This window comes from Narcine bancroftii, chromosome 4 (genome assembly GCF_036971445.1).
Source record: "Narcine bancroftii isolate sNarBan1 chromosome 4, sNarBan1.hap1, whole genome shotgun sequence".
NCBI lineage: Eukaryota > Metazoa > Chordata > Chondrichthyes > Torpediniformes > Narcinidae > Narcine > Narcine bancroftii.
The window spans coordinates 119,327,864-119,352,235 of record NC_091472.1 but is presented as its reverse complement, the minus strand read 5'-3'; the positions used below and the strand labels follow the sequence as shown (position 1 = coordinate 119,352,235).

Below are 24,372 nucleotides of genomic sequence, written 5' to 3'. Positions count from 1 at the left end.
CTTATCCCATATATATCTTTTCGTCCTCTATACAATTTGCTTTTCCACTCAATTTGGTGTTACAAGCAAACTTAGATAAACTTAGTCCCCTCCTCCAAACTATTGCTAGAGAGATAGATACACACACACACACACACACACACACACCTATACATATATACACACACTTACTTATTGCAGTGAACTGGAATTCACCGTCTATGTATTGTTCAGATGGTTGGATCCACCCCTGGCTCCACCCTCACTTCCCCCAATATAAACCCTGGTTTTCCCGTCTTACCTCAGATTCACCTGAGTACTAATGTGTCTACTGGCCATTGATTGTAAGCTATTAAAAGCCTGTTTGTACTCCTCACTTGTCTCTGAGTGCGTTCAGACGTGTTACACCTATACACACACTATATAGTTACCTAAAATTGGAGAATTGAATATCGAGTTGAGAAGGCTGCAAAGTACCAAGGGAAGATGGGATAAACAAGAAAATCTGCAAATGCTGGAGCCAAGTGCAGGGCACAGAAATGCTGGAGAAACTCAACAGGTCAGGCAGCGTCCATGGGAAGGAAAAGGTAACCAATGGTTCGGCCCTGGGCCCTTCGTCAGGAATGTTGAAAATCAGGCCTGAATAAAGAGGTTGGGGATTGAGGAGGAAGGGAGGAGCACAGGCTAAGAGTTAAAACGTGGATATAGGTGGGAAGGTAGAAGAGATAACCTGAAAGGTGATGGGGAGAGGGGTGATGGCTAACTCTTTGATTGGAGGAAGTGAAGGAGATGTGGAGCTGTAGGAAGGGAGACACAAGACCAAAGGAAAGAGAGATACCGGGGAGGTGATTAAAAGGAATTGGAAAGATGAAGTGCTGGTTCTCAATTGGGGGGTCGTTGTAGGGGGGTGGGAGGGACGATTTAAAGCAGCAGGCAACTGGTTTTCTGTGAAGTGATCAACTAGTCTGCATTTTGTTTCTCCATTGCAGTGGGGACTACTTTGCAAACACTGTATGCTGTACACTAGATTGGGAAAAATGCTGGTGATACATTTTGGGACCACAAATAGGAGTTAGGCTTATATGGTAAATGGAAGGGTGGTGAGTTATGTTAGGACTTAGAGTTCAAATCTATAATTCTCTCAATGTAGCAACACAGGTAAAAAGGGCAGTGATGAGAGCATATGGCATGGCTTACCTTCATTGGCCAGACCGTAGAATATGTCTAATGCATCAGCATTCCAATTCTCCCTTTCCTCAGCATTATCTAATTTGGTTGTAGATGGTAATTTTGTTTGAAGGTATGGTCTCTGTGGATGTATTTTATCTTGCAGGCAGTAAGGTGGACATAAAGCTAAAAATAACATCCTTCATTGAAAGTATAAACTCTCAGTTAAACTGGAATGCCTGACTGCAACAATATATCAATTGTCCGATTATAATGCAAACTAATTCATAAAAAAGTGTGCAAATACAAAAATATTGCACAAAACATTTGGTCCTCTTGGTTTCCTGCAATGGTTTTGATCACTCACATGTTGTATCAAGAGGCCTTTTCACACTGCATTGTAAAATGGAGATTCCCCAGAAATTTTCCCAGGAACCCTCCTGTGAACCTGTGGTGTGAAAAGGTCGACCCGAGAATTTTAAACAGGCCCGCAGCCCTACTTCATAGATAGGGTCATGGCCCCAGGAAATTTTCCCAATCCACCCTCTCCCTGCGTTGTGAAGAACCAAATGGCCAAGCAGGGAGAGGGTGGTCTGGATTAAAATTAAAAGATACCGCCTGCCTAAAGCAGGCCACTTTGGCCCATTGTGACAGCAGCACAATGCGGGATGAACGACTGTCCTCGTTAACCATAATCCCTCACACAGCTGTATTTCTCAGAGCGGTTCCAACTGCGTGAGGGATTATGGGAAACAAAGTCAGCCATTTGTCCCTCATTATGCCACCGTCGTGACATGCCAAAGCTTCCCTGAAGTGCAGAAGGGTGGGGTAGGCAGGCAATCAACCATGGGACGGTCGGGGAAGAGGGAGGGAATGGGCAGGTGAGTGACCAACAGATGGAGGTGGGTGGGAGGGAGGGAGTTGGTGGGCAACTGATGGACGGCAGTTGGGGGGGGAGAGAGTGACCGCTGGGGGAGAAGCAAGGAGAGGGAGCGGGCAGGAAATCAAATGATGGTCAGTCAGGAGGAGGGAGGGAGATGGAGTGGGCAGGCGAGTGACTGATGGTCAGCCGGGGGGAGTGGGAGAGAGAGGAAGTGCGCAGGTGAGTGGCCGACAGATGGCCGGGGGAGAGAGAGCAGACAGGCAAGCGATCGATGGTTACCTAGGGGAAGGAGGGGAGAGGGAGCGGGCAGGTTAGCAAAAAAGATCGAGATCCGTTGAAAGTGTCTTCATGCAGACCTATTTCTCTACTGAATGTAGACTATAAAATTATAGTAAAAATGTTAGCAAATTGACTTGCCAAGTATTTACCTAAATTGATACATATTGATCAAACAGGTTTTATTAAGAATAGAAACGCATCAGATAATATCCTTCAATTGATTACTTTGGTCAATGCATATCGACAGCAGCCCAACCATCCAATGGTGGTTGCGCTTGATGCGGAAAAAGCCTTTGATAGAGTTGAATGGGAATTTTTATTTAAGGTGTTGGAGAAGTTTAAATTTGGCCCTTTTTTAATTGGTTGGGTTAAAGCTTTATATACAAACCCAATTGCCAGGGTGGTGGCAAATGGTCAAGTTTCATTACCATTCAAATTGACGCATTCGACTCAACAAGGGTGTCCATTGTCACCAGCCTTGTTTGCATTGGCTATTGAATTGTTAACTCAAACAATAAGACAGAATGAACAGATAAGTGGGATGAGAGTTATGGATGAAGAGTATAAGATTAATCTATTTGCAGATCATGTATTGATATATTTGACAGACTCAGAACGATCATTGCCACATCTGCAGGAATGTTTATTGCAATATGGAACAATATCTGGATATAAGGTTAATTGGAATAAGAGTGAAATTTTGCCAGTTGGAGAAGGAGATTATTCAGAATATAAGATATTATAAAATTGAAATGGTCTGATAAAATTAAATATTTAGGAATGATTGTTAATGCTGATTATCAATCTTTATATAAGTTAAATTATGTTCCTTTGCTAAAATAGATTAAAGCAGATTTAATTGAATGGAAAGATCTCCCATTAACTTTAATCGGTCGAGTTAATTGTATTAAGATGAATATTCTTCGTCGAATTCAATATTTATTTCAATCAATACCATGTTCTCTTTCAAAGGGATTTTTTCAGGATTTAAATAAAGCTGTGAGAGAATTTTTATGGAAAGGTAAATTATCACGGTAGCATTATATAAACTTACTTGGAAGTATGCATTAGGTGGGCTTCAATTACCTCATTTTCAAAATTATTATGAAGCAGCCCAGTTGAAATTTATTAGTAGATTGATGGATTTGGACCAATCCCCAAATTGGGCGAAAATTGAGATGGCTTGCATTTATGAAATTGAGGTGCATCAATTTATATATCGATGGAATATTTCCATTATATAATAATCAGCTTATTCCTTTTTCAATATTTAACTATTTGGATTTAAGGGTATAAAGACATTGCAGGATTGTTTTGTGGAAGGACAGTTTCTTTCCTTTAATCAATTGAGGGAATGTTTCGATATTACTGAAGATTCTTTGTTTGTTTATTATCAACTTCGAGCTTTGGTGAAAGTTATGTGTGGTAGAGAGATGACTTTACCTGTATTGATGGAATTTGAATCTTTGATTTCTTCTATACCAAAAAAGAGTTATATTTCTGTTATGTATCAAGTGTTACAAGACAATATGGATTAAAGCGAAATGGGAAAAGTCTAAGCTTAAATGGAAAAATGATTTAGCTTTTGTTTTTCCTGAAGATTATTGGGCATGCATGTGCTACAAAAGTGTAACTAAATTGACGAATGTACGGTATGGAAGGGTTAATTATAATTTTTTTACATCAGTTATATTTAACTCCAGAGAAATTGAAAAAAATATGGTTTTAGTAACTCGGATTCTTGTTTTAGATGTGGTGTATATACTGGTACTTTTTTACATGCTGTCTGGTCTTGTATTTATGTACAACCATTTTGGGAAGAAATTAGGTTAATTTGTTTTTTAATTTTTTATTTTTCACACCATAAACCACATTGACCATGATACATACATTTTCCTTTTCAAATATATACAGTGTCATTTTCTCCCCCCCTTCCGTCCTCCCATCCCACCCTCCCTACCTCCCCCCATCCATTTAAAGTACAAAATCTAAGATACATTAAACCAGTCAAACAATGTTGTCATTCAATAAAAATAAACAAGAAATTCCACTGAGTCAATTCTTTTCATTTCCTTCTCCTTTCGTTAATTTAGGTGGTGAATGTCCCTGGTAGGTTTTCTCTATTGTGTTTCATGTATGGCTCCCATACTTGTTCAAATATTTCAATATTATTTCTTAAACTATATGTTATTTTTTCTAATGGAATACATTTATTCATTTCGATATACCATTGTTGTATTTTCAAATTATCTTCCAATTTCCAGGTTGACATAATACATTTTTTTGCTACGGCTAGAGCTATCTTAACAAATCTTTTTTGTGCACCATCCAAATCAATTCCAAATTCTTTGTTTTTTATGTTACTTAGGAGGAAGATCTCTGGGTTTTTTGGTATATTGTTTTCTGTAATTTTATTTAATATCTGGTTTAGATCTTCCCAAAATTTTTCTACTCTCTCACATGTCCAGATTGCATGAATTGTTGTTCCCCTTTCTTTTTTACATCGAAAACATCTATCAGATACTGTTGGGTCCCATTTATTTAACTTTTGCGGTGTAATGTATAGTCTGTGTAACCAATTATATTGTATCATACGCAGCCTCGTATTTATTGTATTTCTCATCGTTCCAGAACATAACTTCTCCCATGTTTCCTTTTTTATCTTTATATTTAAATCTTTTTCCCATTTTTGTTCAGTTTTACCATTTGTTTCCTCATTCTCCTTTTCTTGCAGTTTAATATACATATTTGTTATAAATCTTTTGATTATCATTGTATCTGTAATCACATATTCAAAGTTACTTCCCTCTGGTAACCTCAGACTGCTTCCTAATTTGTCCTTCAAGTAGGATCTCAGTTGGTAATATGCCAGCACTGTATCTTGAGTTTTATTGTATTTATCTTTCATTTGTTCAAAGGATAATAATCTATTTCCTGAAAAACAATTTTCTATTCTTTTGATCCCTTTTTTCTCCCATTCTCTAAAGGAAAGGTTATCTATTGTAAAAGGGAAGACCCCAACGATGAAGACGCTGTTTACATCCGGTACCGCACGGATGGCAGTCTCTTCAATCTGAGGTGCCTGCAAGCTCACACCAAGACACAAGAGAAACTTGTCCGTGAACAACTCTTTGCAGATGATGCCGCTTTAGTTGCCCATTCAGAGCCAGCTCTTCAGCGCTTGACGTCCTGCTTTGCGGAAACTGCCAAAGTGTTTTGCCTGGAAGTCAGCCTGAAGAAAACTGAGGTCTTCCATCAGCCAGCTCCCCACCATGACTACCAGCCCCCCCACATCTCCATCGGGCACACAAAACTCAAAACGGTCAACCAGTTTACCTATCTCGGCTGCACCATATCATCAGATGCAAGGATCGACAATGAGATAGACAGCAGACTCGCCAAGGCAAATAGCGCCTTTGGAAGACTACACAAAAGAGTCTGGAAAAACAACCAACTGAAAAACCTCACAAAGATAAGCGTATACAGAGCCGTTGTCATACCCACACTCCTGTTCCGCTCCGAATCATGGGTCCTCTACCGGCATCACCTACGGCTCCTAGAACGCTTCCACCAGCGTTGTCTCCGCTCCATCCTCAACATCCATTGGAGCGCTTTCATCCCTAACGTCGAAGTACTCGAGATGGCAGAGGTCGACAGCATCGAGTCCACGCTGCTGAAGATCCAGCTGCGCTGGGTGGGTCACGTCTCCAGAATGGAGGACCATCGCCTTCCCAAGATCGTGTTATATGGCGAGCTCTCCACTGGCCACCGTGACAGAGGTGCACCAAAGAAAAGGTACAAGGACTGCCTAAAGAAATCTCTTGGTGCCTGCCACATTGACCACCGCCAGTGGGCTGATATCGCCTCAAACCGTGCATCTTGGCGCCTCACAGTTTGGCGGGCAGCAACCTCCTTTGAAGAAGACCGCAGAGCCCACCTCACTGACAAAAGGCAAAGGAGGAAAAACCCACCCCCCAACCCCAACCAACCATTTTTCCCCTGCAGCCGCTGCAACCGTGTCTGCCTGTCCCGCATCGGACTTGTCAGCCACAAACGAGCCTGCAGCTGACGTGGACTTTTACCCCCTCCATAAATCTTCATCCGCGAAGCCAAGCCAAAGAAGAAAATTAGTTTTGGTAATTGGTAATTTGTTTTATTCCTTTCTACATGAATCTTCTTCCAAATATTGAGCAGATGATGTAATACTGGAGAACTCCTACGTTGTACCAATTTTTCATCCCATTTATATAATATGTGTTCAGGTATCTTTTCCCCTATTTTATCTAGTTCTAATGTAGTCCAATCTGGCTTTTCCCTTGTTTGGTAAAAATCTGATAGGTATCTTAATTGTGCGGCTCTATAATAATTCTTAAAGTTTGGCAGTTTTAAGCCTCCTTGTTTAAACCATTCTGTTAATTTATCAAGTGCTATCCTCGGTTTCCCCCCTTTCCATAAAAATGTCCTTATTATTTTCTTTAACTCCTTGAAGAACTTCTCTGTCAAGTGTATTGGCAATGCCTGAAATAGGTTTAATATCCTTGGGAAAATGTTCATTTTAATACAGTTTATCCTTCCTATTAGTGTTAATGGTAAATCTTTCCAATGCTCTAAATCGCCCTGTAATTTTTTCATTAGTGGATAATAATTGAGTTTATATAGATGGCTGAGATTTTTATTTATTTGTATACCTAGTTATCTTATTGCTTGCATTTGCCATCTGAATGGTGATTCCTTCTTAAATTTTGAGAAATCTGCATTGTTCATTGGCATTGCTTCACTTTTATTTACGTTAATCTTGTAACCCGACACTTCTCCATATTCCCTCAATTTCTTATATAATTCTTTTATTGATAGTTCTGGTTCTGTTAAGTATACTATAACATCATCTGCAAATAAACTGATTTTATATTCCTTGTCTTTTATTTTTATCCCTTTTATATTATTTTCTGTTCTTATCAATTCTGCTAGCGGTTCTATAGCTAACGCGAACAATAAGGGTGATAGTGGGCATCCCTGCCTTGTTGATCTGCTTAAGTTAAATTGCTTTGATATATATCCATTTACTGTCACTTTCGCCAATGGCCCCTTGTATAATGCTTTAATCCAATTAATATACTTCTCTGGTAAACTGAATTTGAGAACTTTGAATAAATAATTCCATTCTACTCTGTCAAAGGCCTTCTCTGCGTCTAAAGCAACTGCTACTGTTGGCGCTTTACTCCCTTCTACTGCATGAATTAAGTTAATAAATTTACAAATATTGTCTGTTGTGCGTCTTTTTTTAATAAATCCAGTTTGGTCTAGATTTACCATTTTAGGTACGTAATCTGCTAATCTGTTTGCTAATAGTTTAGCTATTATCTTATAATCTGTGTTAAGTAATGATATTGGTCTATATGATGCTGGTGCGAGTGGATCTTTCCCTTGCTTTAGTATTACTGTAATTATTGCTGTTTTACATGAATCTGGTAAGCTTTGTGTTTTGTCAATCTGGTTGATTACTTCCAGGAGGGGAGGAATTAATAAATCTTTAAATGTTTTATAGAATTCTATTGGGAATCCATCCTCTCCTGGTGTTTTATTATTTGGTAATTTTTTTTATTATCTCTTGTATTTCTACTATTTCAAATGGTTCTGTTAATTTATTTTGTTCCTCTATTTGTAATTTTGGTAGTTCAATTTTAGTTAAAAATTCATATATTTTGTCTTCTTTCCCTTCGTTTTCAGTTTGGTATAATTGTTCATAGAATTCTCTAAAGTTTCCATTGATCTCCGTTGGATTATATGTGATTTGTTTGTCTTTTTTCCTTGATGCCAATACCATTTTCTTAGCTTGTTCGGTCTTAAGCTGCCTTGCTAGAATTTTGTGCGTTTTTTCCCCTAGTTCATAATATTTCTGTTTTGTCTTCATTATGTTCTTCTCCACCTTATATGTTTGTAGTGTTTCATACTTTATTTTTTTAACTGCCAATTCTCTTCTTTTAGTTGTATCTTCCTTCATTGCTAATTTTTTTTCTATGTTTACTATTTCCCTTTCCAACTGCTCTGTTTCCTGATTATAGTCCTTCTTTATCTTGGTTAAATAACTTATTATTTGCTCTCTAATGAACGCTTTCATTGCATCCCATAGTATTAACTTATCTTTCCCTGATTCCGTATTTATTTCAAAATACATTTTAATTTGTCTTTCAATGAATTCTCTAAAATCCTGCCTTTTAAGTAGAATGGAGTTTAATCTCCATCTATACATTCTTGGAGGGATGTCCTCTAACTCTATTGTCAATATCAAGGGTGAATGGTCCGATAATAGTCTAGCTTTATATTCTGTTTTTCTTACTCTATCTTGCATACGAGCTGATAACAAAAATAGGTCTATTCTTGAGTATGTTTAATGTCTACCCGAATAATATGAATATTCCTTTTCCTTTGGGTGTTGTTTCCTCCATATATCCAAAAGTTGAATTTCTTCCATCGATTTAATTATAAATTTGGTTACTTCGTTCTTTCTGTTAATTTTTTTCCCAGTTTTGTCCATATTTGAATCCAAATTAAGGTTGAAATCCCCTCCTATTAATATGTTCCCTTGCGTACCTTACATCTTCCAAAAAATATCTTGCATAAACTTTTGATCCTCTTCGTTAGATGAATATACATTGAGTAGATTCCAAATCTCCGAATATATCTGACATTTTATCATTACATATCTCCCTGCTGGATCTATTATTTCCTCTTCTATTTTAATTGGTACATTTTTACTGATTAATATAGCTACTCCTCTTGCTTTTGAATTATACGACGCTGCTGTTACATGTCCTACCCAATCTCTCTTTAATTTCTTGTGCTCCAATTCAGTTAAATGTGTTTCTTGCACAAATGCTATATCAATTTTTTCTTTTTTCAGTAAATTTAGCAATTTCTTCCTTTTGATTTGGTTATGTATTCCATTAATATTTAAAGTCATAGAGTTCAGCGTAGCCATTTCATACTTTGTTTATCTTCCCTTTCCGTTTCTCCATCATCACCTTTCCTTCTTATCCATTTCTGCTTTCTTGTTTTGAACACTTTATAAGACAACATTTCTAAAACATCAAAAATTTTCCTTATTCTCCTATTTAAAACTTATTTAACCCCATTCTCCTCTCCCCCTCTTTAGTTGCCCTTTATCCCTTGTCGGGCAACCACATCTCCCCTCTCTATTTGGATTTGCGAATTCACTCGCAAACGTCAACTGATTTTGCAGTGACCATAACTCCTCCCCACCCAGCCCCCCCCAGAAAAGATTTCAATTTTCATATGTAACAAAGGTTACTTTTTAATTCTCTCCTTACTCCCTCTATTCCCTTTCCTTCCCTTATTAATTCTTATCTATACTCTATATATTTTCCTCTAAATACAGAATCATTCATGTATACACACACATACATACACATCTATATATATATTATATATATATATATATATATATATATCTTCTTTCTTTGGCTTCGCTTCGCGGACGAAGATTTATGGAGGGGGTAAAAAGTCCACGTCAGCTGCAGGCTCGTTTGTGGCTGACAAGTCCGATGCGGGACAGGCAGACATGATTGCAGCGGTTGCAAGGGAAAATTGGTTGGTTGGGGTTGGGTGTTGGGTTTTTCCTCCTTTGCCTTTTGTCAGTGAGGTGGGCTCTGCGGTCTTCTATGTATATATATATATATATATATATATATATATATATATACACACATATACCCATATACAGACATACATATAGTTCGTGGTCATTTTTACTCTCATTACATGTCTTCATCTCTCTGCTTGTTTTATAGTTGTTCTGCAAATTTTCGTGCTTCCTCTGGATCCGAGAATAGTCTGTTTTGTTGCCCTGGAATAACTATTTTAAGTACCGCTGGGTACTTTTACATAAATTTATATCCTTTTTTCCATAAGATCGTTTTTGCTGTATTGAACTCCTTCCTCTTCTTCAGGAGTTCAAAACTTATGTCTGGATAGAAAAAAATTTTTTTGATCCTTGTATTCCAGTGGCTTTTTGTCTTCTCTTATTTTCTTCATTGCTTTCTCCGATATATTTTCTCTTGTTGTATATCTTAAGAATTTTACTAAAATGGATCTTGGTTTTTGCTGCGGTTGTGGTTTCGGAGCTAGTGTTCTATGTGCCCTCTCTATTTCCATTTCTTCCTGTAATTCTGGTCTTCCTAGGACCCTGGGGATCCAATCTTTTATAAATTCTCTCATATTCTTGCCTTCTTCATCTTCCTTAAGGCCCACTATCTTTATATTATTTCTTCTATTATAGTTTTCCATTATATCTATCTTCTGAGCTAACAGCTCATGTGCCTCTTTAACTTTTTTATTAGATTCTTCTAATTTCTCTTTTAAATCCTCTACTTCCATTTCTACGATTATTTCTCGTTCTTCCACATTTTCCACTCTTTTTCCTATCTCTGATATGACCATTTCTATTTTATTCATTTTTTTCTTCTGCATTCTTAATTCTTCTTTTTATCTCATTAAATTCTTGTAATTGCCATTCTTTCACTGATTCCATATATTTTTAAAAAAAAGATATATCCATCGTCTTGCCTTTCTCTTCTTCTTCCATTTCTTTCTGTTCTTCTTCTTCTTCCTCTGGGTTGACCATCTGTTGTTTCCTTGTTTTCTTTTTACCCTCTTCTTTCTTGTTGTCGTTATTGTCTGTGTTCTGCACCTGTTGCTGTGTTGCAGGTGTCTCTCTCAGCTGTGGAGATCGACTCCACAGCTGTTCCCCCTCCCGTCAGTGTGTTTTTTTTCATGCGCATCGCGCATGCGCGAGGAGTCGCGCATGCGTGGTTGCGCACTTTTACTCGGCTCTGTGAGCCATTTTTGTAGTCCCGAACCCGGGACTTCCACTGACCTGAGGGAGCGGGCTTCTCTCTCCGCGGTGGGCCTCCTCGGACAGGTAAGGCCTTCACCTTCTTCTTCTGACTTTCTTTCTTCTTCTCTTCTTCCCGTTGTTTTCGACTTTTCTCTCTTCGCTGCCATTTTCTTCTCACCTTTATTTTTACTTTGTTTTAAATTTTAGTCTTGTACCTTTGTGTTTTGTGCTTTTTTTTTAAACTTTTCGGGAGAGGGCTGGAATTCCCTGACCGGCCACTACTCCATCACGTGACTTCCCCAAATTAGGTTAATTTTGAAAAAAAATTATGTAACATTAAGTTACCATTATATCCATCTATTTTTTAAATGGGTTACATGGTTAAAGGGATTAGGGCTAGATAAATTTCAAAATTGGATTTGTACCTTTAGTACTGTCTGTTGCTCGAAAATGTGTAGCAAGTACATGGAAAGATAACACAGCGATTAATATAACGCAATGGCATAATGAATTGAAAGCTTGTATTGTTATGGAAAAAAATTACATATAATTTGCATGATAATTATTCTTTTTTTCGTCAATAAGTGGTTACCGTATTTGGAATATATGCATTTAGATGTTCTTTGATGTATTATATATTTTTCCTTTTTTTAGCTCTCCTTAAGAGAGCTGGCTGATGGGGTGGGAGGGGTTTTTAAAAAAATTTCTGTGTTTATGTTTTTAATTTTCTTTTTTATATACAATTATATAAAATTAATTATATTGGATTGTACATTGTTTCTCTATTAATGATTTTTTAAATAAATAAAGTTTTCACAAAAAAAGACTCATTTGACCTTGGTTTTGTGAACAATGGTTTTGTTAACTGTCACCACTCATCACGGAGGCTTGAACTCCAAGACCAAGCTGTGTCATCAAGAGAGGAACTGAGCTTGAGGAAAGATCTTTGCTCCAATCACTTCATTGATTTGTTAAATTGAAGAACCAAATAGAATCGTCAACATTGGGGAAAAAAAAGGAAAAAGCTGTCAAAGATAATAAAAAAAAGCAAAGCTCACCCCTGAGGGAAAGCACCAGAAAAGGTCAACATTGAATGAACATTCTTTAAAAAGAAAGGCAAAGCAGATGTCAGTTGTTGTATCTGGAGCATGATGTAACAACTTTTGATTGACACTTGGAAGCTCTACCCAGACAATATCTTGCACAAACCAGCTCGTCTGAAGAGGGAGACTGGGTTTGAATAACCTTCCTTTCCAAAGGTAATTAATTTTTTGGAATGTATCTTCTAATAATTAGACTGGTTGGATAAACTGATTGTATTTGTTACATGGATAATTCTACCTCACCCCTCTATGTGAAACCAGTTGTAAATTTATCATAGGTCAATAATACTTGTACAATTTGTATTTTGAAGCATAATGAAGGAACTGAGCAGTGAGCAACAAAAATTGATTGTTCCTTGAGCTTTGAAGTGATTATCTCAAAAACAGAACTAACGTAGCAATGATTTGAAGAGATCAAGCACCTCATGAAGGTGCTTTGTTATTTCCACTGGGAATTCAGGGTGTTACTGTGACAACCAGAATGTCTGAATTCAGCTCAGTTACGAAAAAGGAGTTTTTAAAAAAGAGATGTTGTTTCTTGTGAAAAGCAACATGATAGAAAGCCAAGAAGGAGAGGGTATAAACAGATCCATGAACAGAAATAGACACTCTGCTGGAGAATGTACCAGTAAGCTTTGTTGCCAAAGCTGGTGAAACCAGCATCCAAAAAGCTTACCCCTACTGGAGTAACAAAGTAAGAAACACTTCTACTGTGTCCTGTGAACTGTTGCCTTTTATATTCAGATTCCTATGGGTGTAGTAGGACCCCTCAGTGTTGCACACTCTGAACTACAGTGCATGGCCACCTCTCTGAATTGGCAGCATGTTATTTATCCAAACTGGTCGCTGTTTATTGTTACATCCACAAAAAAAATGCACAAAAAGAGTTTTTTCTTTATTTGCCCTATAAAGGAGCAGAATGAGGCACCCCCAATGCAGCACCACTATTAAGACAAGAAAGAGAAGCAAAACAGAGTCCTGTCAAGACATTGAATGTCTGACTGAGGATTCAATTTCTGGAATCAGTAGTTGAGTTGATCGCAGTAGGATTGGATATGATAAAATGGAGCTGGGATGTGCTGGAGAAAGGGCAGTAAATTCATTGCGTCCCCACTCTGAATTTCTTCCGAGTAATTATGAAAGCTAATCCTCTCCTTTAGATTATGTGCCATCTATTGGCACCCAGAGAAGATGGTAATGTGCAAATTAAATGGAATGCTGCCTTATAAAGGGAAAGAGAGCTATGCGAAGGGAGATCTTTTTTCAGTTTGGCAGAATTTTGTCAAGACCTAATCAGGTCAGCAACATATAATTTTGTTCTCCTTATTAAAGGGAGGATAGCATGCCTTGGAGAAGAGAAGAGACTATTTATTGCTGGATTGAAGGAGGATATATTGTGTACATCGATCAAAACTCTCATGAGGACAGAAGAATGAGAAACAGTTTGACAGAAGAGGCAAGATGTTTAGTGTGCTGGGGCAGGGGGAAGGGAGGGGGAGGCAGACAGGAGGGCATTTGACAGATAGATGCCGAGTGGATGTTTCCCTGACTGGGAAAATCTGGAAGGCAGAGCATTAAAACAAAAGGGTCAGCCGTTCAGGATGCAGATAAGGAAGAATTTCTTCTGACAAAATTGCAAATGTTTGGAAATCTCTGCCTCTGAGAGATGTGAAGGCTGAGAATGTTGAGAACATTTAAAATATCCAAGGTTAAGATAGAAAGACCTTTGGATTATGGCGAGTCAAACATTTTCAGGATCAAGCACAAAAATGAAGTTTGGCCCACGAGCCCGTGCCGCTCAATTACACCCAATACACCTACAACCCCGATATGTTTTGAGGAAACTGGAGCACCCAGACACCTGGTGGAAACTCACGCACATATGGGGTGAACATACAAACTCCTTACAGACAGTGCCGGATGAGAACTTGGGTTGCTGTCATTGTAATAATCTTGCACTAACTCCTGCACTAACTGTATTGCTCCTATTTCTTATTTGCTTTTATAAATTGGCAGATGCTCATATATGTTTATATGTATATGTTTCCTTCTCCTAGATGGAGGAGTATCTTCCAACCATCAGTATCTTGTTGGCCAGTCTACTTCTGCTTTTCTTCCTGCTCCCCATCCTGTTTAAAAACAACAGTGCTGCAGCAATTTTCTGGCACACTGTTGTTGAAGAGAAGATGGCAAAGCTTGTAACAGGGAAGAGCAGAGAGGACCGAATTTTAGAATATGTGCTGCAGAACGCTGTGCAAGGTGATGCAAAGAGTGTAGTGGACAACATTGACAAATACTGCAGAGAGAAGGAATGGGCAATGAATGTTGGTGATGAGAAAGGTAGGCAGTTTTACATTTTAAACTACCTCATGGTGCAGTATATTGCACATTAATTTGGTGTGATGTCCTTATTATCTAGAAATTGAGCCCAAACAAAAGCTCAAAATTATTAACAGAGTCAATATCAAATTTTATAATTTCACACAACTCATTTTTCCTGTTTGTGTCTGAATGTGCGAGGTCTATTTTCAGATTATCCACTTGTGATAGGTTTTCTATTTCCAACATTCTCCCTTTGGTTTTACCTTTCAACCACACCCCTGACACCTGTCCTTTTGTTTGTTTCTCTTTTCCCTCCCTCTCTCAGCTATCTATGAAAATTGTGGCTCATAACATTAATATCATCTGGGTAACTCCAGCCTATCAGAGATATTGCTGATAATGAGTTTTTTGCCAAATACATTGTGCAAAGTACCACATGCACTGAAATTCTCACTTGAACAGGTATTTCATTATTTTAAAAATGGCATACATAATTGAATTAAAAAGATACAATAAAAATGAAAGATAGATAATAAATATTCACAGCTATTCAAGTGTAAAAAGTGACTGCAATAGCACATAGTCCTTGTTGTGGTGGTGGAGCAGTCCATAATTAGTGTATAGGTTCAAGAGCCTGATAGCTGTTGGAAAGAGATTGTTCTTGAACCAAGAGCTGCTGATGTTCCTTTCTCCCCTCCCATTCTGCAACTTATAACTAACTTGTTTTTTCAATTTCACATATTTGATGAAGGATCTTCATCTTTGTCTCTCCACAGACATTGCCTGTCCTGCTGAGTGTTTCCAACCTTTTCCCTTTTGATGTTAAGTATGAAGCAAGTCCTCAGTTGTAGACTGTATGAAATTAAAACATGAAAGGCTGGAAAACTCAGCAAATCAGGCAAAATCTGAGAAAAGAGAAACCATGTTTCAGGTCTCAGACCCTTCTTCAGATAAGTTATAAGTGTCTAAAACCTGAAACGTTAACCATTTTACTCTCCACAGATGCTGTCCGGCCTTCTGAGTGTTTCTTGCATTTTTTGTTTTTATTTCAGATTTACAGCATCTGCAGTTTTATTGAATTTTATTCAGCTACTGATTGCATTCAACATGAAAATGTGTACATAGATGTTTCAAATTGGCAGAAAGTTTAAAAAAAAACAATAAATTTCTTACAACATAATATTTTAAAGACATTAAGTTATTGGTACTTCAATATTGACTGTGCTGTCTACAATCCATAAATCTCCAACATGACAGAACAGCCAGCAAAACTCCAGAGCCCCATCAGATAGTTCAGGACACCTACACTTCTGCAGGAGTCCCGGACTTCTTGATAGAAAATAGAAGGGGACTGAGCGGAGGAGGACAGAATACAGACAACACACATCAAATCTCCATGTGGAGGGACATCTGCTTCCTGCATCATGTGTGTCATGCGACACCTATATCTCATTTGGCTCCAAATCCCAAAATACGTATTCAAGTCCTAACACCAGAGGAATGAACAACAAAATCTTGGCTGACAGAGGTGAGGGACTATTGAAGTTTTGAAAGTGCTGGCTTTTGAAAAAGTGGTTAAACCAAAGGTCTATGAATCTTTTCCAAAAAGACTGAACAATCTTTCAAAGTATCTTAAAAGAAATATCATAAAAAGCAATGCTAGAGAAACTCAGTAGGTCAAACAGTGTACTTTATATAGCAAAGATAAAGATACATAACCAACATTTCGGGCTTGAGCCCTTCATCAAGGTATGGACAAAATGTGGGCAGGTGCCCGAATAAAATGGTGGGGAGGGACGGGGGGGGGGGATGAGCATAGTCCCACAGGCAGGAAGTAATAGGTGAATAAGGGAGGGAGCGAACACCAGCAAACAAGAGGAGGGGAGAATGCTTTGTGAATGGAGAGGGAAGGGGGAGAGCTGGAGGAAAGATGACAGAGGAATGGAGAAGAGAGAGAAAGAATGGGGAGTAGGAACCAAAGAAGTTGATGTTTATGCCATCTGGCAGGTGAGTGCTGAGACAGAAAATTAGGTGTCGCTCCTCCAATTATGGGTGGTCTTGGTTTCAGACATCCACAGGAGAGGTCCCGGCCAACTTTTATCCTGCGATCAATATTCCAGGAACAGATACTATCAAGTTATTGTTGCGGGAACCTGTGGGGCATATACTAAGGAGAGTGAAATTTTGAGGGGGAGGGAATTCAGGAGATGTGAGGAAAATGCATTAGAATTAGGGTGCTAATGGTTCTTTGGAGAGAGACTTAGAAGTTAAAGAAATTAATGTCAGAGATCCATTTTATTCACAATTTGCAAGCAACAAACAATGAGCATTTGAATAAGAACAGAAAATTTCTGTGGCACAAGAGACCAAACAATTGTTTAAGGTCATGGTGCTGTTCAGATCTAACAGGACCTTAACAAAAAGGAGTTAACAAAAAGAAGTGGATCTTTTTGAATCCACTGTCCATAGACAAAGAGACCGAATTGTGACTCCTAAACTTTAATTGCAACTGTGACTTTAATGCAAAGTCTCTTAAATCCTGGACAAAAGAGATCCTTTACTATGTGCTGGTATGATTTTTTGTTGGTCAAAGTAGTTTTGATTTTCAGTAATCTTCAATAAGATGCCAGGTTGATCAGTGAGGGGTTCATGCCTTAAATAACAAACGACACCCATGATTAATGAACCATACCAGAAAACAATGTACTTCAGCTGAAATGTGCAGCTGAGAATACTGTGTGCACGTCTGTTACCATGGAAGCTATCTACTGGCGACGCTGAATCAAGGGGACATTGTAGATTACCTGCCAAATTCAATATAAAAGAAATTGATACGATCACAGAATAATTTATTCTTTGATGGTAAAATGCTGTAAGAGATTGTTTTCAAGAAAAAGGTACCAGGATTGATTTTGACCATTATATAAGTCAAAATTTGTAAACAGAATTAAAATTTTCAAATGAGGTGAATAGGGATTGGAAGTTTTTTCATGTGTCTGTCGTTACCTGCTCTTGCATCATTGAGGGACTCGTTATTTCACAATGCAATGAATGCAAATTTCACAAGAGGGGCTCATGAAGGCAAAGCTCCTGGTCATTCTCCAGGACTGATCTGAGCCATGCATCTAGGGAAGATAAACACAATCTGCTGGAGGAACTCAGTCAAGTAGCATCAGTGGGAAATAAAGAACATTTAACATTTTGGGCTGGAACCCTTCATAAGGACTGGGGATAGAGAGAAGAGAATCCAGTGTGAAGAGGACAGGGCATGGGATGGAAGGCAGTGTGGGATTAGTGAAGCATGGCAAACAAATGCAGTAGATTGGTAGACACCAGACAAAGGCAAAGAGAAAGGAAAATAAAGGGATGAGGTGGAAGAAGGTGAGACACACAGGGTGGAGTGGGTGATTAGAAGTCAAAGGCTGCCCGTGGTGGGTTGGGCAGTCAGAAAATAGTCCATGTGGAACATAAGTAAAACTGAGGTTCTGGAATGCAAAATAAAGCCACATGTTGTTGGAACTCCATCAATGAAGCACCATGTGTTCAGATGACAGCATTCATAGGAAGTAAAATGCAGTCAATGTTTCAGGCCTGAGCCCTTCTTCTCATGAAGGGCCTTTGACCTGAAACAGTGTTTGGATTCTCTTTCCACAGAGACTGTTTGGATGCCTGATTTCTTCCATCATTTCTGGGCACTGTTAACTGAGTCAATTAAAGCCCTGCTCAAGAATATTCTCCAGTCACATCTGTTCAAAGCTGTACACACCAACTGAAGGGAAGCTTCTGATCAATTGCCTTGGACAATTAAGTTGTGTGAGGCTTCATTCTTTTGTTGGTTCAGATTGAGGGAATAGCTTCAGACCCAACAAACTTCAAACCAGACACCCTTCATTAGCAAGCTTGCTTATCTCAATTGATATACAGAGTCTTGCTCATAAACCTTGGATATCTATAACCAAATGAGCCCCGAACATGGTCCGAGGCTGCTTTTTGTACATCAGTTGTCAGGCACACTTGTATATTTCATTCGGACACCCTTGATTCGGGGTTCACAACTACCTCACGCTGCAGGCATGACCTCTAGTGGTCTTGAGCTCTTCAGCCTTGGTCAGATCAGCAGGTAGCAATCAGGATGGCACCGTCAATTCCTCTGCAGCCATTGTATGCATAATTTGTGACTGTAATGCCCATAAAAAGTTTGTTAAACTGCTAATAGATCATTCAAGGCTGTGAATAAGTTTAAGCATATCCCAATCCTTCCTGTTCTTTTACAAAATTCGTCAGTTGTAGGTTGAAACTTGTGCATGACCAACTCACCATGACCCAAAGTGACACACTCCTTCTCAAGTAATTATGAAAACCAGAGAAGACATGAGAGACTGTAGATCTTGAGCATAAGAAAACTGCAGGTGAAACTCAGTGGGTTCACCAGCATGAAGTGGGGGAGAGAAAAGAATGGTCGACATTTCAGATCAAGACATTCAATCTCGACTGCGGAATGTCAGAAACAAATCCAGCAGGGGACAATTCCCCAAAATTCCAAGGCTTAAACTCTGATGTAGCTTTTGATATAATTTCAATGCACACATTAACAGAGTTTAGTTGGATGGATTTGTGAAAAAGGTTTAATAAAATCAATATAAAACAATTATATTATTTTAATCTTGTTACCAAGGCTGTGGCCACAAACTTTTCTTTTAGCGTAATGGCTAGCCCAATGCTATTCCAATGCAGTGACTCAGGTTCGAATCCAGTGCGGTCTGTAAGGAGTGGCTCTGTTTCCCTGTGACCTGCATGGGTTTTCTCTGGGTGCTCCAGTTTCCTCCCACCCTCCAAAAAGGTTTGAGGTCACCAGGTTAATTGTGTGTAATTAGGCGGCTCGGGTTTCATGACCGGAAGGTCCCTTCTGCTGTGCTGTATCATTAAAATTAATGGTTTAAAAATTAATGATGATTAATAGTGACCAGCTTGGCAAGGGAGCCGAGAGCAAAACTGAAAAGATTCAAAAAGCACGATCAAAATTTCACAATTGTCACAAAGAATTATTTTATGATATTGGAAGAGGAACAGCTGATTGGAGTCAGTCAGGAGTTATCTGAGATTTTCCTCAGAACCAATGTGGAGCTCCAGAATCACATTAGGGAAGCAGAGACTGAGTGATCTCCTTATCCACTGTTAGAATTCGGTGATTTGCAACATAGAAAAGAACATTTTTAAAGCTTTTGGAAAAGATAATGAGATTCAAACATGGGTGGCACGGTTGTCATAGCGGTTAGCACAACATCTTTATAGCACCAGTAATCGGGACTGGGGTTCGAAACCCATGCTGTCTTTAAGGAGTTAGTACGTTCTCCCCGCGTCTGTGTGGATTTTTCCCAGGGGCTCCAGTTTCCTCCCACCATTTGATAATTAAGCATTGGAGGTTAATTGGATGTAAATTGGGCAGCATGGACTCGTGGGCCCAAATGTCTTGTTACTGTGCTGAATGTCTAAATTTAAAATTTAAACCTTAATAAGACAGCATGCAAATTCAAGTCATTAGATAGGTTTGGAATAAAAATGGGAATGATGAATCTGAACGATATTGTCAGAAACACTCCACCCATCCTTTCTTTCAAGTCTGGATGCAGATTCATGACAATGTGGTTCATCCTTAACTACCCTCTGAAATGTGAGCCATGTTCAGAGGGCCCTTGAGTGGATATCAAATTCAGATATTCCTCCCTGTATCGGAGGCCGATTGTATCGATGCCAGCTCTTCAAGAATTCCCTTCACATTCATTCTCCCTTTACTTCCACGTAACCAGTTCTCTCTCCCATGCTTAGTTCCTCACAGGTTCCCCACTTACATGAGGGGCAATATACAGTCACCAAGCACCACATCTCCAGAGTGAGGGAGGAAATCAAAGCATCCAGGGGAAATGCACACCATCAGAGAAACTTCATGCAGCGAGGGTCAATGCATACTGGTCTTGCTGGTGTATCCACACCCTGAAAAACATTCATTGCAAGACCTACTCTGGTCAGAGATTATTTGATACCTTCTTCAAGGGATACAAGAAGAAGAGTGGGTCAACAGGAATTGGGAGATCTGGGTGAAGTGCCATGGATATTGTTTTGCCCCTTAATCCTGTTTCTGTGGTCTCTATGCAGGTGCAATTTTGGACAGAGTGTTGGAAGAGGCAAGTCCTTCCACGGTGCTGGAGCTGGGGACCTACTGTGGTTACTCGGCCCTGCGCATGGTCTGTGTGCTCAAACCTGGCACTCGTCTGCTGACTGTGGAGTTCAATCCAACCAATGCAGTTGTTGCAAAGCAGATCTTCCACTTCGCTGGAGTGGAGGGCAAGGTAAAAAGCTTATGGACCGGAAGGAAAAATTCAATTATTCATTTAATAAAGTCTACTTTATCTTAACCATTAATTTACCATTGGCCAGTTTCAATGCAAAGAGAACTTTAAATTTAATATTTCTTAAAAAAAATCTAATCAGAGGTAAATATATTTTCATAATGTCTTCCATGACCTCCAGAATCCTAAAAAGCTTCAAAGCCAATTAAAATGCTTCCAGTAGTCATGTGCCACAGAGTAATAGATGGACATTGCTGAGACACACCATATGAAGGTCTCAGGATTAAGCTGTGGCGAGTCAAACTATCTCAATCTGTTTGATCTTTACATCTGAAACAGGTTTCAATTTTATTAATAAATGGTAGAAAGAAATGACAGGATTCTAAGACATTCAGGAAAGCACAGGGAGTTGGTTCACTTGGAATACTCCCAATGCTGTCTTGTTGTCTTTACTCACAAGGCAAGGCAAAGTGATTACTCTGGTGCAGGGGGTTCCATTGCAGACTCAAATTTCCAGTCCATCACCTGCCATCAGAAGATCATTAATTTGCTCAAAGAGCAAGGTTTTGCCTCACTACAATAGCTAGAGTTTCACCTTGACATGATATTTCAATGGCAGGCCTCACAAAGAGCTTTCATGCAGCCCAGATTCCAATGTAGGCAGTTTTAGGCAGGGATCCTTTAATTCATCTCCAATGACTTTAGGTGGAATTTCTGGAAGGTGCATCGGAAGACATCATTCCTCAACTGAAGAGGCAACACAAAGTGGAGATGGTGGACTTTGTTTTCCTCGATCACTGGAAGGATCAGTATCTTCCTGATACCCGACTCCTGGAGGTAAGATATGTTGCAAGACATCATTAAAAAGCTATCCAACCCATCTTATCAATGCCACGTGAAAGGAAAGAAAACTCATTACTTTATTATTTAAGTGCTTTTCTGGATAATTCTTCAATGTGCTGATGGATTTTTACCTTCAACATAGCCTAACAAAAATCATTTTCCCCAATAGTCTCTGGGTGAAAATATTGTTTCTCAAGTTCCTTGTAATCCTTCCACCAATTACACTGTATCTATGTTCCCTTGTTCCCAACCTCTTTGCTAACAAGGAGACAGATATCATAAGGAACTATGGGCAGTACAAGAAAAACCTGAATATACTGGGGATACACACAATACACACAAGTGCTGGATAAACTCAGCAGGTCACACAGCATCCCTAGGAAGTAAAAGGTAACCAACCTTTTTGTCTGAGCTCTTCACCAAGAATTCTTCCTTGACACATTACTGTCCCTCGGATGAAAGTTCCACCTGAATAAAAGGAGGAAGGGTGGGGTGGTGGGGGAAGAAAGGGAAGGAGCACAGGCTAACAGGGAAGGGGTAATAAATAGATAGATCTAAAATGGTACAAGAGACAGAAGCTGAGAAATGATAGGAGAGAGAGCAAAGAAGGGAAGTTCTGACAGGAAAAAGAAGGGGAGGGGTGGGGAGCCGGAGGAAGAGAAACAAAAGGGTAGGGAAAGACTGGGGGAAGGGGGTAACAGAAATTGAAGGTCGATATTAATGTCATCTGGTTGTCTTCCAGTGTTGTTCCTCTAATTTACGGGCAGCCTTGATTTGACAGAATATGAGGCCATGGACTGACATGTCAGTATGGCAATGGTGCGTGGAATTAAAATGCTTGGACACCTGGGGTCCCTGTTATTGCTGCAGACAGAGCAAAGGTGCTCAACAAAATGATCTCCCAATTAGTATCCATTGTCCTAATGTAGTGGAGACCAGACACCGATTGATAGAGAATTGGTTGGAGCACCTCAGGATATTAAACACAATTCATAGCAAGTGTACACACTGCTGTAATGTAGAAAATGTGACAATCAATTTATACACACCCAGCTCTCACACAATTCAATAGCAAAGGACCAAATAATGTCCCAGTAAACAGAGGAACAAATGTTAGCCAAGACGTATCCGCAGCATTCAAATTGATTGCTTTCAGATTCAGGCTTCAGATAGATTGTGTGTAATTTAACTCAATTAAAGATTGAATGCCTTCAAGGAAAGATGAGGGAAGAAAGTTGATACATCACTATGCAGTGCACAGTTCCTTTGTTGAATTGGACAGGCACTAATCTCCTATCTTGCTATTTGCAGAATGCTTAGGATTCATTTCTACTCAATGTTAGGGTCTGGCAGAGAAGCAAGATCTTCAAATAGGCATTTTATTTCATCAGTCTGTTGATGCTGCAGCTCTCAGTGCCCAAATAATCTTGGTTCTTCATCAAATTCTCAGCCTTTTGCATTTGCTGAGTATTTCCTCCCTTTTCTGTAGGAGTGCGGGCTGTTGAGAAAGGGTTCGGTTCTCCTGGCAGACAACGTAATTTCACCAGGAGCTCCAGAATTTCTGCAGTACGTGCGGAACAACCCTCATTACAAGTGCACACACTACGCCTCTCACCTGGAATATACAAAACTAAAAGATGGAATGGAAAAGGCTGTCTTTAAGGGCTAAAGTATGTAAAATCTAAGTAAGCGCTCATTGCTTATCAAGTGAATGTTCATAATGTTGTCATATCATACATGTGCAAAATGTGTACACTTGAACAATTCTAGCCTGGAGCTCCACAGGTCATCAAGAACATTTAATTCTTGTCCTTAAATAATAAACCTAATTCCTATTTGTTGTAATCTGTTCAGTTGCTTTTTGAAACTCAATATCTCAGTATCCTATTCTTGATCACAGCTATGTAGAAATGCAGCAAGTCTTTCTCATCTTTTCTGCAGATGCCTCTGCGGTTAAAAGGGAAAAGAAATTACACAAGAATGGGCTTGGGTTGCCTTGGATTGGCTGTGATTGGGTCTGGTTTTAACTTTGTACCCACACATACCCCTAAGTCATACGCTCACAGCAGCAGGGCTGTTGTGGTGACTGGAATTTCTGACTGCGATCACGTTACCATTACGCTTGATACGCAAGGTTTTGGAGTCAAAGCTGTGCTTTGCCAAACAAGCACTTTAATCTGAGTTGAAAAGACCATCTGCTGCAGTGACAAGCCAGACCACACCAGCTGAATGCTGCAGTCCAATCAGGACGGTTTACTAACTGTGGCCAAGACAGGAGTTGTGATTATTAACCTTCGAGTAAGGTTTGGGGGAAGCTGATAAAAAAAAGTCATTGTGTTCATACATGTTACACCCTCAACAGAACAAGGCATCAAAATGATTGAAGTCCAGAACCAACAGAGGAATTAGTGAAAATAAAAACAAAGTATTCAAAATACTCAGGTCAGGCAACAACTCTGGAATGAGAAGATGTAAACATTTAACTTTAAATTTTGGAGATTTTTAGCTTTCGTTTCATTTCTTGAGAAATGAGTCAGGTAGATGGGTGCTGAGTCAGCCTGGTCCCATTGACCTACACCTGGACCATTGCCCTCC

General features: G+C 39.1%; 1 protein-coding gene across 5 annotated transcripts in view; it reads left to right on the top strand.

Moving 5' to 3' along the window:
- LOC138761049 (catechol O-methyltransferase-like) overlaps positions 1 to 23,622 on the top strand; it is a 45,402-nt gene extending 21,780 nt beyond the window's left edge. For 3 of the 5 annotated variants that reach the window (XM_069932602.1, XM_069932603.1, XM_069932601.1), the window contains 4 exons: positions 14,323 to 14,605; positions 20,741 to 20,934; positions 21,640 to 21,771; positions 23,267 to 23,622. In XM_069932602.1, the coding sequence (XP_069788703.1) occupies positions 14,323 to 14,605; positions 20,741 to 20,934; positions 21,640 to 21,771; positions 23,267 to 23,446 (789 nt within the window). In that variant the 3' untranslated portion in view covers positions 23,447 to 23,622. Of the gene's footprint in view, positions 1 to 13,597; positions 13,722 to 14,322; positions 14,606 to 20,740; positions 20,935 to 21,639; positions 21,772 to 23,266 lie in introns of all 5 variants that reach the window. The other 2 variants (XM_069932599.1, XM_069932600.1) reach the window with 1 other exon arrangement.
- The last annotated feature ends 750 nt before the right edge of the window (positions 23,623 to 24,372 follow it).